Here is an 18,388-nt window from a genome sequence, read left to right on the forward strand (position 1 = left end):
CTGCAGACCACCACCACACTACCTCCAACCCACCTTCGGCGATGCAGATACGCGTCTCGCATGCTGCTACTTGTGAGCCGCGTTGGGATTTTCCCCGAAGAGGAGAGGAGATACAATACATTAGAGAGAAGTATTTCCCTCAATGAGAACCAAGGTTTATCAAACCAATAGGAGAATCACGCAAAGTCTCGTGAACTACACACACACAAAAGCAAATACTTGCGCCCAACGCGGCCAAGAGGGTTGTCAATCCCCTTGAACTCGTTAATTGCAACGATCAAATTCCGTAGTTGTAGATAGATAACAGAAAAACAAATTAAAAGAAATAAAATTGCAACAAAAGTTTTTTGGATTTTTTATATGATTAAAGTAGACCCGGGGGCCATAGTTTTCACTAGAGACTTCTCTCTCGAACACATAGCATACAGTGGGTGAACAAATTACTATTGGGCAATTGATAAAAAAGCGCATAGTTATGACGATATTCAAGGTAATGATCATGTATATAGTCATCACGTCCGAGACAAGTAGACCGACTCCTGCCTGCATCTACTACTATTACTCCACCCATCGACCACTATCCAGTATGCATCTAGGGTATTAAGTTAATAAAAACAGAGTAACGCCTTAAGCATGATGGCATGATGTAGACAAAGTAAACTCAATCAATATGAATAAACGCCATCGTTTTACCCTTAATGGCAACAATACAAATACGTGTCTTGTCCCTTTCTGTCACCGGGATATAGAACACTGCAAGATTGAACCCATCACAAAACACCTCTCCCATTGAACATAAATCAATCTAGTTGGCCAAACCAAACAGATAGATCGGAGAGAAAATACAAAGCTATAACAATCATGCATAATAAAGTTCAGAAAAGACCCAATTACTTCTCATGAATATTCAGACCATAAACTCAGGATTTATCGGATCCCAACAGACACACGGCAAAAGAATATTACATCGGATAGAACTCCAAGAATATCGATGAGAACATTGTATCGAATATCAAAAAGAAAGAAAAGGCCATCTAGCTACTAGTTATGGACCCGTAGGTCTGTGGTAAACTATTCATGCATCATCGAAAGGCGACAAGGATGATGTAGAAGCCCTCTATGATCGATTCGCCCTCCGGCAGAGTACCAGAAAAGGCCTCCAGATAGGATCACGGAAGAATAAAAGTTTGCGGTGGCGGAAAAAGTGTTTCAAGTGGCTCTCTGTGGGTTTCCCATATTTGAGAATTTATAGAAGTGGAATTAGGTCAAACAGAGCCTCGAGGGACCCACAAGGTCCCGTTGCCTTGCCGTCTCCTCGTTCGTCATCTGGTCTCCTCTCGAAGCTTCTAGGGTTTCTCTTGTCCAGAAAAAAGTCTCAAAAAATTTCGTAACAGTTGCACTCCGTTTGGTACTGATTTTCTGGAAACAAAAAACAAACAGAAAACAACAGCCGGCACTAGGCACTGGGTTAATAGGTTAGTTCCCAAAAATGATATAAAATAATATAAAAAATGCATATAAAACATCCAACATAATATAATAGCATGAAACAATAAAAAAATTATAGACACGTTGGAGACGTCTCACATGCCCGCGGATGACTCCATCGTAAGCAACAACCAAACATTGCGCCTCACACCCGAAGAAAGCACTCCGCCATTGTTATCCCCGAAGCTTGTCGAGCTTCGCCAACGAACGTCTCCGACAGCGACGAGGGGGAGGGGAGGGGAAGGAAGAAGAGGCACCGATGGTTTTCTCTCCACAAGTCGCCAAAGGAGAGCGATGTAGAGCTTGTTAAGAAGAGAAGGGGAGATGTAACAGGTGAAAAGTGACATCAGACAAATCATCGATGTAAAAGAGCGTCATTTGATATAGCCAAAGGAAATGTGTGCTCCTAAGTAAGTGCGGGAAAGGAAGAAGAAAAGAAAGGCTCCCAACTATTTAAGGTTTCTCCTCTTCCCGCCGGTGCCACCGCCGATCTACCTTGTCTTTTGTGGTTGCAGGGTCATGGAGGCACAGTGGATTTCAGTCACTGCCGGCAGGTGGGCTCATGCTTAGTCTGCTTAGGGTTTGTGTCATGTTCAGGAAGGCGAGGCGACAATGGCTCCCTGAAGGTGGAATAAGATTCTCCCCGCTTAGCCCCCTGTTCCGGTGGTGCGTCTCGAGTCGTCGGAGGGCATGTGGATGAGTGTCTCTGACGAATCTGTCGGGATTCGGCCGATGCTTGTCTTCGTTGGATTTGCGTGGATCAAGTCTTCATTCATTTGTTCTTGTGTCTACAGATTGGATCCTTCTGGTCTACGATTCTCTTCGTCAGCGGTGGTTCCTATTCTGTGTGCTGGTCCTTTGTGGTCTCAGCACGACGACTTCCCGACTGTCTACGACAAAATGGTTTACCCGGCTCCGGTAAGGGATAGTCTGTAAATATGAATGTACTCCCTCCGTTTCAAAATATAAGTCTTTTTAGAGATTTCAACAAGTGACTACATACGGAGCCAAATAAGTGAATCTATACTCTAAAATATGTCTACATACATCCGTATGTTGTAGTCCATTTGAAATGTCTAAAAAGACTTATATTTAGGAACGGAAGGAGTATTTTTTTATTATTTCTGATGTTTTTTATTGACATGACGTGTGATGAATAGATTTCTCCGAAAAAAGGTAAGCGCAGGAAAAGAGTGTCACTCTATGATTTGCTCGCGGTTCCGGTTGGACACCAAAGGCGAAGTCCTGTCCTAACCGGGGACGGACTGGTCTACCTCTTCGCCGCGAGCCCATCTACCCGCGGCTTTCCCTTTCCTCGAAGCACGCACGAGGGGAACACAAACGAAACCCACCCTCCCCGTCCGTACGTCTCTCTCCCCCTCCACCCGTCGCCGCCGCCGTCGCCCCCCTCCTCGATTCGAGGGCCCCCGCCCTTGCTCCGGCCCCAGCCTCCGCCCGCCGGCCGCGCCGACCCCCCAGAGCTCGCCTCCGCCACCACCACCACCACGGTGGCCACTCCTCCGCGGCGCGCGCTGGTGGGCGATGCGATCGGATGAGGTGTGGGCGGCGGCGGCGGCGGTGCTACGTGGAGAAGAGGAGGAGGAGGAGGAGGTGGTCAAGCTTCCCCGCGGCGGCGCCGCACCAGCCCTACGGAGCGGAGGACGGTGATGGCCCCAACCGCGGAGCCGGCGTCCGCGGCGCCGCCGCGGCGCCCGCGCTCGGGCCCGCCCCCCGGGCTCAAGAACCTCGGCAACACCTGCTACCTCAACAGCGTGCTCCAGTGCCTCGCCTCCACGCCCCCGCTCGCCAGCTTCTGCCTCGCCTCCCGCCACTCCAATCTATGTACCAAACCCTAGCTCCCGCTTTCCCCCGCTCTAATCTGTATCTGTTGCAATTCGTCGCCATCAGAAGCTAATTTGATGTTTATGTCCGTCCGTTTGCTTTGTAGGCAAGAAGGTGTTCCCCAACAGGGACAAGGAGTGCGCCTTCTGCGTGCTCGAGCGGCAGATTGTGCGGCAGCTTCGGGCGGAGGCAGGGGCGCTCGACTCGCCGGGGAAGGTCATCCGCAGCCTGCCGCTCTTCGCCGAGCACTTCCGGTGGGGGCGCCAGGAGGACGCCCACGAGTTCCTGCGCTACGTCATAGACGCTTGTCACACTGCTTGCCTCCGCATACGCAAGCGCCTCCCCGTGGCAACTGCCAATGGAGACTGTGGCCCGGAGGAGGGCCGAGGTCAGGGGGGCTGTATGGTCATGAGGGAGACATTTGGTGGGGCGCTTCTCAGCCAGGTGAAGTGCCTTGTGTGCAAGGGAGAGTCAAACAAGACCGACGAGATCATGGACCTCAGCCTCGACCTGCTCGGGACCAGTTCTGTTGGCGATGCCCTTACATGCTTCTTCAAGCCTGAGGTATTGGAGGGTGCAAACAAATACAGTTGTGAAAGGTATGACACGTCTTCCCAGTTACTGCAAAATATGTATATTCAAATCAACTAGGTTTTGCTATTTACTATGAGATTGAAATGCAAAAATGTTTTGGAGAAAACGTATGTTCGGTACACTAGATTTTCAGATGAAATATTAGGATTCCATGCCAGGAAGGATTTTCTCCACTCACGCATTTTGGTTGCAAGAATCCCTACGGAAAAATGTATGGTCAATTTCCTTTTCCATGACCATCATCAGTCCATGTGCTTCGGTGGCTAATTGGAGAATACAAGCATAAACAGGGAGGAAAGCGAGTTTGAGTTTTCTGAGAGAGGGCAAAGTCTTGACATGTTAAAATATGTGGAGCAGTTAATTAAGCTTCACTATTGTCTTGTAGTTTTCTATAAGAAGTATTTCGTGGACAGATTACAATTTCTTTTGTTTGTTCTATCGTCACCGTTTACCTATTCGCCCCCTCTTCCTCTGTATATCCAATTCCTGTGATGTTGCATCCATTTGAATTTGTATATATTTCTTTCCTTTGTTATCAAACATGCATTTAAATTGTGAAATGTGGATTTTGACATTGCAGATGCAAGAAGCTCACCTCAGCTCGGAAGCAAATGTTCATACTCAAGGCACCCAAGGTTCTTGTTATACAACTCAAGGTTCTAAATCTTTTTCCCTGATTTCTTTGTTGTGCAAAGAACTTGTCTCTTCTATTTAACTTGGGTTATGCTTAAAAGGGATTGCTCATGATCCGTTTCTGTTTCCATTTTTGGTAAACTGCTATTAGAGGTTCGATGGAATACATGGTGGGAAGATCAATAGGAACATAGAGTTCAAGGAAGGTCTTGTTCTTTCCGACTTCATGTATGACAAAAACCAGGTATGATACCTTTTGATTGCCACGGTTTAGAGTACTGTTGGACACTATCCAGGTAGGCAATATTGTGGTTGTAAAACTAATCATGAAAGCAATACACTCCACATGTAATCAGCTGCTCATGATTACATGTTACCTTGTTGATTGATATAGTTTTACCATGCAACTTTGTTATGATTATGTTATTACAGGGTACCATCAGTTTCTAGTTAGCTCGGAACTCCTTTAGGAATTATGGGTTAGATTGACTCTCTGGTTCACTGGACCAAAGTTCAAAATCATGAACAGTGAGTTTTACGTGAATGATTTTGAAATAAACAATACGAAAAATGATGAAAACAACATAGTTCACAACAATCAAGCTCATCTTAAAAGGCGCGTTGCTTAGTTCTGAAAGTTCTGTCTGAGCTAGTGTAATTGTTGAAGCAACAATTGCTCAGATCCTGGCATTTTTTTTTCTATTGGTAAATTAACCTGAATGTGTAAAAAGGCAGACGTATATCACTACACATGGCAAATTTGAGCTCTGATATCCGTTTTAGCAATTTATATGTTCTCAGAACGCTCCATAGTACATAGAGCCAAGTAATTGTAGGGAAGTAACTTTCTGTCCTGTTTTGATATTACCCAGCTCTTATCTTCTATTTTACTTATGCGCTTCTTCTCTGCTTCGGTGAAACCAGGCTGCTGATTCTGTCCCAGACAAAAAAAGGAATATACTGATTAATAAGTAACTCTCTTTAAGGTTGTGAACTGTATGTATCTGACCTAAAGCATACCTGTCTGTTTGCATGATGATCTTATAAACTCTGTCCAAGTGCTAGCTTAATTTGTTCTTAGTATGCATTAGCTATATTTCTATTTGTTTCTTTGTGGTCACAAGATAACGTTCTTGTTTCCTGACTTTTTATGATTTTGTTGGTGTAGACGTAGTTGGAGTTATGCAGATCAGATTTGGAATCTTGGATACAAGTTAAACTTCATGGCTCAGAAAGGAAAACCATAGAAGAGTTTTTATCTAGTTACATGCGACCGAGCTATAGAAGTGCACCCCAGTAAATAATGTTTGAAGTATCCTGTAAAATCTTCAAGGCGCCATTTATGCGTGCCCCCTTCTATTTAATCTTTAGTGGTAAATACAAACGGACTTCGGAAATTGTTTCTGGGTGAATGCCAGAGAGGGTCGCTGTCAGTTTTTAAAACCATACATTATGTTCTGAACACTTCTAAACTTCTAATGCAGTAACACTGAAATCTTCTAATGAACTCATTGTACCCGTTGATCTTCACGGAAGCTTTGTGGTTTTCAACAAAATATCTAGTGTCTAATAAATTAGGACATTAACTAGTGCTTTGCATGCCCTTTACATGGTTATTTATACCTGAATGGAATGCGTTCTGTAGTTGATGTTTCAGAAATAGCTTGCCTGCCGGTCTCGGAATAATGCATGATTTTCTTTTTTGACTGCATGAAACTACAAATTCACCAACAAAGGTGCCAGTAGTGAGACCTGAGTGGGTGTGAATAACATATCTTAATAATGTTTTTTTGTTCCAAGAAACTTTTTTTATACTATTGACATTAACGAGTAGCGCCTGATTACTTTCCATATTTCCAAATATTATTTTGGATATTTTAGTGCACTCCTTTGTCTGAACATTTGTTCACAATAACTTTTTTTTGATTTTATTGCATGGATCTGCAGGACCCACAACCGGTATATAATCTTTTTGGCAGCATCGTCCATTCAGGTTTCTCCCAAGATTCTGGTCATTACTATGCATATGTTAAGGTAATAGGCTATTCAGTCAGTGTCTAAACTTCTTCAGTTCTATTGCCCTAACATCTTACTAAGTGTTTCTGCCAAAAACATTTTGCTAAATGTACTGGGAACTTGAATTACATGCAGGATGCTACTGGTCGCTGGTACTGTTGTAATGATTCTCATGTCTCCCTCTCAAACTCTCAGGACGTTTTGACTGAGAAGGTCTATATCCTATTCTATATACTGAGTTCCAAAACTCAAAAAAATAGTACAAATGGTTACTCTTCTAGTGCAGTTAAATCTTCCAACACCAATGGGAATGGCATATCAAGTGCCGCATGTAGTGAGCCTCTGAAGATACCATTAGTGAAGCAGAACGGCTCATGCTCTACTAAAGGTATTGTGCCACTACCCCTAAAGAATGGCAAGATTGCACCAGGTCTACAGTTCAAGCCGATCCACTTGAAGAATACAGGAACAGAGAAGGTTGCATCAAATGGCAAACCGCACCCCGTTTTGAGAAAGCTAGAAGTTAATGAAGCCACAACACTAGTGGAATCGAACGGATGTGGACCCGCAAAATCTGCAGAACCCAGTGAAGGGTATGCTAATGGTAGTATTTCCTGCGATAAGTTGGACGCTGATTCACAAAGAATGTTGCAAGGCACAGATGGAAATGGAGATCCAGTTCATTTTGTTGGCCTCCAAGAGACCAGTGGTGCCAAGGCCACGTGCGCTGAAAAACCCCCTGAACAGCCATCTAGTGTTGTTACCTCAACATTGGACAAGAGCATTTGTAGTTCAGAAAAGGGTCCTAAAAGCTCAGTTTTACACCCTGAAGTATCTGCTGACTCGGTCAAAGCAGTGGTGGCTTCAGCCAAGGACTTGAAGCATCATCTTGAAGAAGGAAAGTTTAAGGAAATGTAAGTCTTGAATTGACAGTATTATTGCTTTTCCTATTCGTATTTCTTTCCATGAAACACCGACTGTCCATTCAGTTGCTTTATTCTCCTCCTGTAGTTTTCAGACATTGAACACCTTCCATGTTTACTGCTTTAGCTTTGATTATTTTGAACTGAGCCCGCACCATCGTTTACTGGTTTAGCTTTGATTATTTTGAACTGAGTCCACACCCATCTAGCTATGAAGATACATTAAACAACAAATATTAGGCTATCATGGTTTGAACATCGTTGAAATTTGCATTGCAAATGTGCAAGTGGTGTATGTTGCAAACTGAAGATTATGGTTCATGCATGTCTGTTTCCAATAGGAAGTACTATCAACTTAAGGATCTAACGTTGCATGAAGCTTGGATAGACTAGATTCATACATTATTCAAGGATGACATGGATCGGTACTTTGCAAATAATCCCTCAGATATAAGAATTCATGCATGAAGGCTGTAACACCTTTTGAATATTTTCATCCAGCTGAACCTAATTCAGTGACTGATATGCCAGAGTCACTAAGCTAGCATATCTGCACTGCATGCTTCACCATTTTACTATTTTTCTTTATTATCTTTGACGCCTAGGTTTTAATTTGTGTTGTCAGCTGTAGTAATTTCATGATGCTTACTGCCTGTTTTATTAATTAAAATTTCCAGGCTTGCTGAATCAGCATCTTCTGAGCTTCGGTCGTCTGCTTGGGCGGATGATGTATGTAATTTTATGCGTTCTGCAAAGAGGCGGTGTATACAGAACACAGGCACGTCTCAAGATAGTGAGGCAATCAGGTGAAGTGCTTTGCTCCAAGTTTTTTCTGCTTCAGCTATATTTTTCTGTTGCTTTAAAATATATTTATATATGGAGCTGTTCTTTTGCTTGTGAGATAGACAGGGAAACCTAATGCTCTGCACACTGCTATTATGATATTTCGATTTCTTATTACTCTACTTAGCCATATCCTTGTGCCATTTAGCACTGTGTTACTCTAAAATGAGTGAACAAACACAGTAAAACATGTCTATATACATCTGATTCAGAAAAAAGTAGAACATCTTATATTTGTGAACGGAGGGAGTACCTTTGTAGGAAATCTTTCAGTTTTCTAGCTAAGTTATTTTTCGGAATCCCCAGCATATGCCAAATATGAGAATTTTATTTTCCACTGTGTGTGATCATCATTACACTCATGGGTGGTGTGTCCACATCGTCCAATGTATCTAATATTGTATATAATGCTTTCTCCTGTAATGCAGGAAGCAGCTAATAAGTGATTCTGGAAGAGTATTTAGGTCCAAAATTCCAGAGTTACTGCGGGAAGATCTGATTCAATCCCTGAGATCATACTTTGAGGATAAATTTTGACTAGATGCTTAAGCTTGTGTGGGCCTTGTTTAAAAGGTAATACACAATTTACTTATATATTTTCCAACCATTGTAAAGATAATCTTATGAGGGATTTTGTGTGTCATGTGTACATACATTTTTATGCTCTGGCAATTCCCCTCTTGTTTTTTAAAATCGTAATGCTCTTCAATTTCTAATGTAATCTTATGCTTGACAATTTAGGTGCCAGTGGTCTACTAGGAGCTCCATGCACGGCTGGCTTATTTTTGAGGCGTTTTTGTTCCCTGAGATGAGATGAGGTTGAGAAGTAGAGCGACGTGTAAAGCTTGCCTCCTTTTTGCTGTTGTCCCCCATGCTATACTGTAGGCTTGAAACCCCACAATCAGGCACCCCTTTCTTCTGTTTCTAGCATCTAGCAGCAGACTGTTTCTTGTTTCCCCCCCTTTGTACAATTATAAGTGGTAGACCCCCTTGTACAATTATAACTGGTAGATTAGCTCATGAATTTCTTGGGTCTTGACCTGATCTCAAAATAAACCTGTTGATGGTTTTAATTATATATGATCGGTTACTTTCAGCTATCTGGGTGTCATTCTGCAGAACGGCTGATGGATTCCGGATATGATAATGATCTGTCAAAAGCGACCTGTCTGTCTGTGAATAGATGTAGACTAACTTTTTATAAGACGTTTTTAGAGTCCATGAAAGTATAGAAAAACGTTTTATATTAAGTTACGGAGGGAGTACAAATTAATGTTTGTCCTCATCACGTCAACAACATACCCAAATATTTACTTTCTTCTAGGAGCAGCATGAACATTTGGTGAAAGAAAGAGAAACGATCTGCATGAACATTTAGGAGCAGCATGACATAATGCATTTCATTTTCTGCAGTAGACGTCTTTGAAGGCAGGCGGAGAAACGGTCTGCCAAATGTTTTTTGTGTGTGCTCTTTTATATTGCGTGTTTCAGATGATTGATTACCAGAAGGAATCATGCGTGTGGGGGACTTGGCTTTGCTCCATCATAATAATGTATCCAGAGGCTTATGTTGCGGGAAGTGTTGTTCTGAGCGCGAGCTCAGATGAGCTCTTTATCCTCGTCGCTGGTTGGCTACAAGATTCCCACCAGCCCACGTATATGTCAGTGTATTCTTAATAATATATCAACCATATTCTGGCCGATGGCCCACCCACCAACCCTATTTAATGTGAAGTTCGCCGTCTCATGAGTCGCAGCTCATAACGGCTGAGAATGCTATGGGCCACGGCTCAGACGCCATGGGACGCCAGCCGTTTACACCGGCTTATTTTATTGGCGTCCATCTCAAGATTCCCCACTGCTTACTCAAAAACCAGCAACAGTGCACATCACACAAAAACGAATTGATCCCCTAAAAAACACAAATTGATGCTACTCAACGCCCAACAATCACATCACCGCTGATTCCACTTTTTTTATGTACTCTCTATACCAACTTCAGGCAGCACAATTCAGTCTCAGGCAACACAAACAAGTGCCATAATTCAGCCTGAACAAGCATAAGAATTCAGATCGGCCTACAAAGATAAGCACCGCAATTCAGTCTCCAGCAACATGCAACTCTAGTCACAGGCATCACACACACACTAGATGGGGCCATGAATCACATGAAAATAACAATAATTCTTCATCCAAACACCTGATCCCGGAAATGCATTGCATAGATACATATATAGTCTGCCGGACAGCCGGATGGCGCCACACAGTACAAGATATAGAAAATATTCTCCAGAACACATCAACATATCTTAGATTACACTCTTGCTCTCCTTGGTTTTCACCAGTCATAACTGATGCTGATGCAGTGATGCTGCAGCCATGCACTTCACACCAGCATCATCAGACACCCCCTAATCCCACATCCATTGGTTTTGTGCAGTTGTTTCCCCTGTGGTCCTCAACCCCACAATTCTCGCACCTAGCAGGCTTCCGAGGTTGTAGGTACTATTTAGATTTCGCTAGTGCAACCCTACTATATGTGTCTCGGCCTCTCGGGGATCTGCTTCACATGGATAAAGTCAAGTACCCACATTTTTACAAAAAAACAACATTGTTCTTTTTTTTTTGGTACCAATCCTCCACATTTGCATTGCTAGTGCTGGGAAATACTCCATCTGTAAAGAAATATAAGAGCGTTTAGATCACTACTTTAGTAATCTAAATGCTCCTATATTTCTTTACGGAGGGAGTACTAATTTAAGGGAAAATAAAATCCTTCAGAACATGGATGCGTGCAGATATGTGCATCCAAGTGTCAACCCCAACTGAAATTCTATTTGTCGTATTTATGAATGTAACGAAGACTGTGAACATGTAAGGATGTGAATTGAGCTAAACTGTGTAAGCTGAAGCTTCAGCTTTTCTCCCTCAAAGTGGCGAGCAATGTGGATGACGCATGCCCCCTATCTCGGCCCTGAAAATACGACATATAGCATAGCTAGTGAGATAGCGAGATGTCGACACTTAAGGTGTGAAGCTGGCGTCGGTGGTTGGTTCATACTTGATGCCCCAGTTTTCCTTGCTCACGGCCATCTAGCATAGAACTAATTCAAACATGCGAGCATTGCATTGTAAAGCTTCCAGGTTGTAGCCTTATCTCGTTCCTTGGTTGGATGATTAGCTGAATTTTTTATATACAGGGTCGAGCCAAATTGGTTTGATCTAGGTCTACGTTTAGAAGTGTCCAAAAAAAAATCTTCAGATTCTGGCTGGCGGTCTGAAATGTGATGAAAGAATTATGGGCAGGTTTTGAAGATCAAACTTGAAGCAGCAAAGGTAAGGGCCTTTAGGAAAGGTTTGAAGAAATTTGTAAAGGCATTTAAATAAAATAGAAGCAAGGCACAAATGATTTTCTAAAAATGTTCATGGTTTAAAAATGGTGTGAATTATTTAATGACATGATGGCATGATAACATGAAGTAATGAAAAAATAATATGAAACAAACATTATAGTAATAATTATGGAAAGAAAGTCAGGAGAATTGGCCTCGGTCTCTTACTTAATTTTTTCGTCACCATGTCCCATATTATCACCATCCAGCCTTCTGGGCGTGGCACCGGAATAAAACTGCAAATTATTAAGAAATTTGGACAAGAGTTATTAGGTGATGGGGATGGAAAAACTGCCAGTCCATTGAACAATTACGTGAGCATTGTCGCACCATTTTGGGATGATGTGATGTCATACTTCAAAGAGTCACCTGTGAACTGCCTTTGGATAGACAGGGTGTGAATGAAATCAGAGTCCCACAAGCCTAGAGTCTTGTTTGAGTAAGCAGTAGATTAGCGCAGTGAAAATCAACTTGAGCAAAGCGACGGAAAAGCAACGACACCAGTTCACGCTGAATCATGTTGCCACCCACAAGCTGGCCACTGATCATGTAGCCAGTAATCTTGATGAACATGGGAGCTTCGTGTACAAGGAAATTGCTGCATTCGATGAAAAAATGTTAGCATTGCAACATAAATGCAGCACGCAAGGATATACTCAGCAGCATATTATTGACAAATTCATGAGGAAAACTACCCAGATAATTCACTGTCAGGTGCAGTGGCGAAGTACCGCTCCAGGAGTTGCGCGACATCTGCATGTGGAGGATACAGAACAGCGCCTCAGCTCCAGGGACCTGTCTGGAACCCTGGTCTGAATACATACTTGCGGCCAAGGTGTTCAACCCGCCTCTCGCCAAAAACAGTTGTGCTCCCACCATTTGGGAGATTGATATACGACTTGCTTATGGCTTTCAAATTTCCCTTTGCAAATAAGGTGACCTGCCGTATAATGTGGTGAGCCACGCTTTCTGGCTGGGGTTGGTCGCATTGGATAGTTCTGGGCCGCTTGCTTGTCGAAGTGTTCCCTAAAAATGGAGGATAAAATGTGAGATGCTTTTATAATGCTGTTGGGAAGGTGAGATTTGCGTGCTGGTACCTTCGTAAGGAGATAGATTTAGGTGATGGCCAGTAATGGGTGCTCTGACAGGAGTACAGGTGTCGTCACCTATATGGCACGAAAGAGATTGAGATGTAACATCTGTGAAAAAATAACAACCTACATAAAACCACCATAGGGAACGTAAAAAAAGATACCATTGGTGGAGGAGGCAAGCTTGTCAGCAAGCTTGAACATATCCAGCTGGATATTTCCTCTAACTGTTGCAATGTGTGAAAGCATCGAGCATTTTTTTCCTTCAAGAGCATTGTTATCTCGTTGGTTGCCTATGCCAAAAGAATGGAACAATGCATTGGAACATGTACTGATGGGATTTTGGTACAAGAAAATTTTCTGGGATATTGCATTGAGAAATAGCCACGAACAGAGCACTCATGAGGTGTGGGTACTACGTTCATAGATAATTTAATTCACACTGACACTGACCATGAAATTGCAGTTCTAACTACATATCTGCTAGATCATATTAACCATTCAAAACATCAAGCTCTAACACTAATTCATATCACACCATGGATAATTTTCACCAGAAAATTCAATCAACACTGCACATCTCAATATAAGTTACTGAAATTCTTCACGGCACATCTCAATTTAAATTCAGTTCCCATCACCTCTTCTCCCAACCAAGAGCCTGGCGATTCATCTTTCCATCGACATCGTAGAAGTCAGAGGCGAAACGGTCCCTTCTAAGTGCTGCCACTTGAACCGCGCTGCAGATTCGACCTTCTCTGCTGATTGCTGGTGGTCCAGACGCCCAGCAGATCCACCCTACGCCGCTCATACACATGCTCTCCGGAAGCACCACCTCCACCAACGCCCGCTTCGTACCATCCGCCAACGTACTTCCCGGCACCAGAATCTCCCCGACCTCTTCAATCAGAGTCGATCTATGGCAGATAAAGCAAATAAATCTCGCCGCCTTCCAGTCTTCAAATCGCAAGCTAGTGCGTAAAATAACAAATCGCTCAGTCGACATACCTCCTGATCGCCTGCATGAGGAACTCCGTTGCGCGTCCTTCGCCTGTTCTCCCTCTCCCTCGACCTCTCCTTCGCGAGTTACCGGAATGGCGGACCGTTGGGGAAGAAGACTCTCGACCTGTATTTACTAGTAATTTGTACGTGCTTTGCACGTTAGATTATTATGAGTAATCAAAATACTAAATCATTTAAACTAAAACTAAATCGCCTATCTTATGATAAAACTGTCATGCAATTTTCAAAAGTACATCTGCGTTCTCAAGTGGGAGCTCATGGAAACCTTTTTTTTTGCTATTCACATCAAACAACAGTAGCACACCGAATTCCTATACGAAGAATGCTTTAGAAGAAACATACATTTTTTCCAAGAGAAATGTTATTGTTATTGACATGTTTGTGAAATCTTATATTTTTAAAATTGAAAATTGAAATATAGAGTAAATTAGTTTGATGCAGTAATTTTCACACCTTTATGCCAGAGGTTTCTTATAAAATCTATTATATTTGTGTATCCTCGACCTCACAGCGTGTTAAATAACTTAACATCTTGTTAAGAAAAATAAAGTAAAATGAAAATCAAAATTTTCTAATTGCTTTTTTGAATATTTCTCTCAGCGACCAGCAATATTGCGTGTACACTCTTTTCTTCGCCTGCAAACAAAAATGTGTGCAGTCTTTTCTACAGCACATTACTTCTTTTGAGAGAAGCGAAAAATGCTTCCATGCATGTAGCACTCCGTGAGATGGAGTAAAACGCTACTGTAGTAGTATAAGCTGCTATCGTCTACACGCACCTGGTCTAGATAGTTCGAGCGTGTACATATGTAAATACTCGTTGGTGGAATATTTAATTCTTCACTGCAGCAGACCGCTATGGTTGCAGGCCAACAGCGCGTCCGTGACAAGTCTGGAAGATTCAAATTGGCAGCGTTTTGGCGCGCGTCCGTACAACGCGAATCCAAGAAACCTCAGCCGTTGGATCAGTTAAGTCTAGTATTGATAAACAGCGGAGATTCACCCGGCGTAACAAATCAACGGCTAAGGATTTGCTACTACAACACGATGGACTGCTAGTCCATGCTCAAAAATTGATGTACTATAATAGTAGAGAAATTCGAATCTGACTCGCTTTGACAGAAAGACGCGAACCTGGGCCACGGCTCAGCCCGTCAGCGGCGGACGGCCGTCTAGAAACCACTACGCCCACGCTCATACTGTGGCCCACGAACCAGGCCTGACACATACGTATTTCATAACAGTGCGCTTTTACCAGCGCTTCTAAACTCTCTGTATAAAGGCTTGGCCCAGATCCCCACGTAGCAGCGAACGCACATGATATCCTGAGCATATGTATACGGAAAGGTACCCCTCAAAAAAATATGTATACGGAAAGGTATACGGAACTACCCTACCCTAGCCGCCGCCAACAGCCAGGCGACTAGGGAGGCGATCTCCTTCCACCGATCTCCACCGGCCGGTGCGCTGGCCCCCTCTCCCTCCGGCCATTGCTCCGGCGGCAGGAGGGAGGGGGGACCCGTTCCTCCGCTCTGTAGTTAGGTTTTGGATTTGTAGGTCGTGGTGCGTCGTTGGGGTGGTGGGAGCGGCGCACAGACGAATAAATCTGCCTCAGCTTCACTCCCATACCGGCGGTGCCCTTCACGGCGGCGTCTCGGAGTTGATGGCATCGTGTCTCTGTCAATCCTTCAGATCGGCAGCGTTAGGGTTCATGGATGGTGTTGGCGAGGCGGCGGCGACGACTCCATCAGGCGTGTCTCCCCTTCTGCTCTGTCCCCGTTGCGTCGTCGTTCAGGAGTACGCGCAGGCGGTTGTCTATGCAAGTGATAGCTGGAAGATGGAGAATCTTGTGCTGGGTCTGTGGTTGAAGGTTGACAGTTCTGGTTTCCTCCTCCGACGTCGTCGTCATGCGGGGGTGTCAGTTCTGAAGTTCGATGGCGTGTTCGGGGACATGTTGCCCCGGTCTGATTCTTTCAACGGCTATGGTTTTGCTTCTGGCAAACTACTTTGGAGGTCCGCAAATCTGTTGATCAGCGATGGAGCCGCGTCGAGCTTGGGTGAAGAGGTGATCTGTCTTTTTACCCTTTGGTGGCCGCTTCGGTGGTGTCGAAGGAGAGGGATAGACGTTGGTATTTTGCATAGGATTTTCCTATCTTTTCTGTCTTGTATGGTCGATACTTACGTGCCTTGTAACTTGATCTTTATTCTATATAAATGAGACACGTATTACCATGAAAAAAAAATTATGTGCTCGGGACCAGTTACTCCACGTTGTTGCCTGTCAAGTTGCTATGATTCTGCACCAGCAATCTATGACATCTCTCCACTTAGCATTATGGCTTGATGACAGCGCACGGCTGATCCTTGTACTTGACTTTTGTTTTGTTTTTTGTTTTTTTGTGAGGAATCTTCATTATTGTCACTATCCAATAGAAACACGCCATGCTGTGTAGTTTATTGTTCAAAAAAAGAAAAATCATGGAAACAAGTTGCATCAGTTGCTCGTCTTGAAGCCATGTGGCCGTGGGTGGTGTTGGATGTCAATTGCTGCTCCATTTAGTAGGAGTATTTGACAAGTCGACCTCCATCCCCGCATCGTCCGATACAACGGCTGAACTAAGAGCATCTTCAATAGATGGTCTAAAATTTGGCGGTCCAAAATCGAAGATGTAAAATTTGGACTGCCAAAAAGTGCGTTTTGGAGCTTCGAAAAAAGTTCAACTCCAACAGATGGTCCAAAAAAGCAACTCCAATAGATGGTCCAAAATGAAGATGTATATTTCTTAAAACAACAAACTACTAGTCCATTTAACATAGTTCAACATCAAATTCAACATAGTTTCATATATGAACTTCAACTACTACTTATTCAAACTACTAGATAAACTACTCCTCATCGTCGGAGCTGCGGAACTGCGCCCAGAACTCCTCCTTCTCCGGGTCATCGGACCCCTCCTCCTCCTCCGAGAAGTCTGCGCAGTCCTCCTTGGAAGAGGACTCGATGGGGATCACCGTCGAGGGACCGGCCTCGTCCTCCTTCTTCGGCCCCTTCTTCTTCTGCTCCGCCTCACGCTTCCAGTAGTACTCCAGCTCGGCCTGGACGTACTTCGGATGCTCCCGAGCAAACCTCGCCATCGCCTCCTCGTCGGTCTCGCCGGCACTAACGACAACCGACGGCTTCTTCGTCGGGATCTCCTTCATCTTGATGCCCTGCGACACAAGCATCTCCGCTTCCGCCCGACTCTCGATTTCTGAGAAGTTGAGGTGCTCCCGAGGCCTCTCGGCAAGCCACACCGCCATGTCGTAGACACGCGTGGCCTCGTGGGCGGAGGGGTACGTGCCAATCCACCAACGCCTCCCGGCGTCGGAGAACTCCACTCCGAAGTTACCGGAGGGCTTCTGCCTCACGCAGAAGAAGCCCGACTTGCCCTTCGGCGTCTTCTTCGGCGCCATCGGAGAGCGGTGGAGCGGCGGCGGCGTGCGGCCGGGGCGGTGGCGGACAGAGCCGGGCGGGGCGAAGCTGAGGGACGGTGGCGGACGGAGCCGGGTGGGGCGGTGGCGGACGGAGCCGAGCGGGGCGGAGCTGCGGGGCGGCGGCGGCGGCGTGCGGGGCGGTGGCGGACAAAGCTACAGCGGGCGGGCCGGGGCCGGGCTGAGCTACGGCGGGTCGGAGCTGCGGCGGACGGGGCGGGGCTGACAGGGCGACGTGCGCTGCGGCCGCAGCCGGATCCGCGGCGGGCGGGCGGCGGGGCGGCGTGGAAACAGGGGCGGGGCCGGATCTGATGCGGGCGGCGTGCGGCGGGGCGGCGGCGGGGTGTGGAGGCGGCGGGAAAGGAAAGGAAGTGGCGGTTGGACGTTCGCGGGCGGCGGCTGGTTTTGGACCAGATGCACCTCGTGATGTAAATTTGCACCGCGAGGTGTTGTACTCCCTCCGTTTTTATTTACTCTGCATATTAGAGTTGACTGAAGTCAAACTTCGTAAAGTTTGACCAAGTTTATAGAAAACAACATAAACATTTACCATAACAAATCTATATGATGTGAAAGTACATTCAATAATGAATCTAATGATATTGGGTTGTTATTGTATATGTTAATATTTTTATTTATAAACTTAGTCAAAGTTTACAAAGCTTGACTTTGACCAAAACTAATACGCGAACTAAATTAAAAACAGAGGAAGTATTTTACATCACGAGAAGGCCACGGTCCAATTTTTTACATATGGACCGTCTGTTGGAGCTGCGTTTTTGGCCTCAGACAGTTCAAAAATTAGTTACTTTCACATTTGAACCATCTATTGGAGATGCTCTAACAAATAGGGGGAAAAGAAAGTGAGCTCGGTACCAGGCGTGTTGCGCACAACGCCGAAGGATTCAAATGAACATGTCATCCTGGCGCAGGCGTCGTATGGACGGTCCAGATGAAACAGTACGTCGATGACGTCCAACCACCTCGAGCATTATCGGTTGTGTGTGCGTCAGTGTGTGTGAGCTGGTACGCAGCAAAGCACAATTCCAACGCCAGCCAACCTGTGCCCTTG

General features: G+C 44.7%; 2 protein-coding genes and 1 long non-coding RNA gene across 4 annotated transcripts; 1 reads left to right on the forward strand and 2 right to left on the reverse strand.

Moving 5' to 3' along the window:
* Window positions 1-2,721: 2,721 nt before the first annotated feature.
* On the forward strand, window positions 2,722-9,439 carry LOC109750772 (ubiquitin carboxyl-terminal hydrolase 25). Its single transcript, XM_020309725.4, has 9 exons — window positions 2,722-3,330; window positions 3,437-3,929; window positions 4,505-4,580; window positions 4,709-4,801; window positions 6,505-6,591; window positions 6,709-7,487; window positions 8,174-8,302; window positions 8,768-8,912; window positions 9,081-9,439. Exons 1-8 carry the CDS (start codon window positions 3,156-3,158, stop codon window positions 8,874-8,876), a joined length of 1,941 nt encoding a protein of 646 aa, XP_020165314.1. The 5' UTR covers window positions 2,722-3,155; the 3' UTR covers window positions 8,877-8,912; window positions 9,081-9,439.
* Window positions 9,440-10,780: 1,341 nt separating this feature from the next.
* Window positions 10,781-13,957, reverse strand: LOC109750799 (uncharacterized). 2 transcript variants are annotated; one of them, XR_002229995.4, is made up of 9 exons: window positions 13,831-13,957; window positions 13,464-13,739; window positions 12,987-13,115; window positions 12,829-12,897; window positions 12,427-12,757; window positions 12,062-12,329; window positions 11,900-11,967; window positions 11,238-11,313; window positions 10,781-11,014 (listed from the first exon to the last, which is right to left on the reverse strand). It is a non-coding gene; the product is annotated as an uncharacterized lncRNA (long non-coding RNA). The 2 variants fall into 2 exon arrangements; XR_002229994.4 differs by lacking the exon at window positions 10,781-11,014 and having other exon boundaries at window positions 11,062-11,313.
* Window positions 13,958-16,731: 2,774 nt separating this feature from the next.
* Window positions 16,732-17,298, reverse strand: LOC141037253 (uncharacterized). Its single transcript, XM_073506377.1, has one exon. It carries the CDS (start codon window positions 17,296-17,298, stop codon window positions 16,732-16,734), a length of 567 nt encoding a protein of 188 aa, XP_073362478.1.
* Between the last annotated feature and the right edge of the window lie 1,090 nt (window positions 17,299-18,388).

Source organism: Aegilops tauschii, chromosome 1, assembly GCF_002575655.3.
Source record: "Aegilops tauschii subsp. strangulata cultivar AL8/78 chromosome 1, Aet v6.0, whole genome shotgun sequence".
NCBI lineage: Eukaryota > Viridiplantae > Streptophyta > Magnoliopsida > Poales > Poaceae > Aegilops > Aegilops tauschii.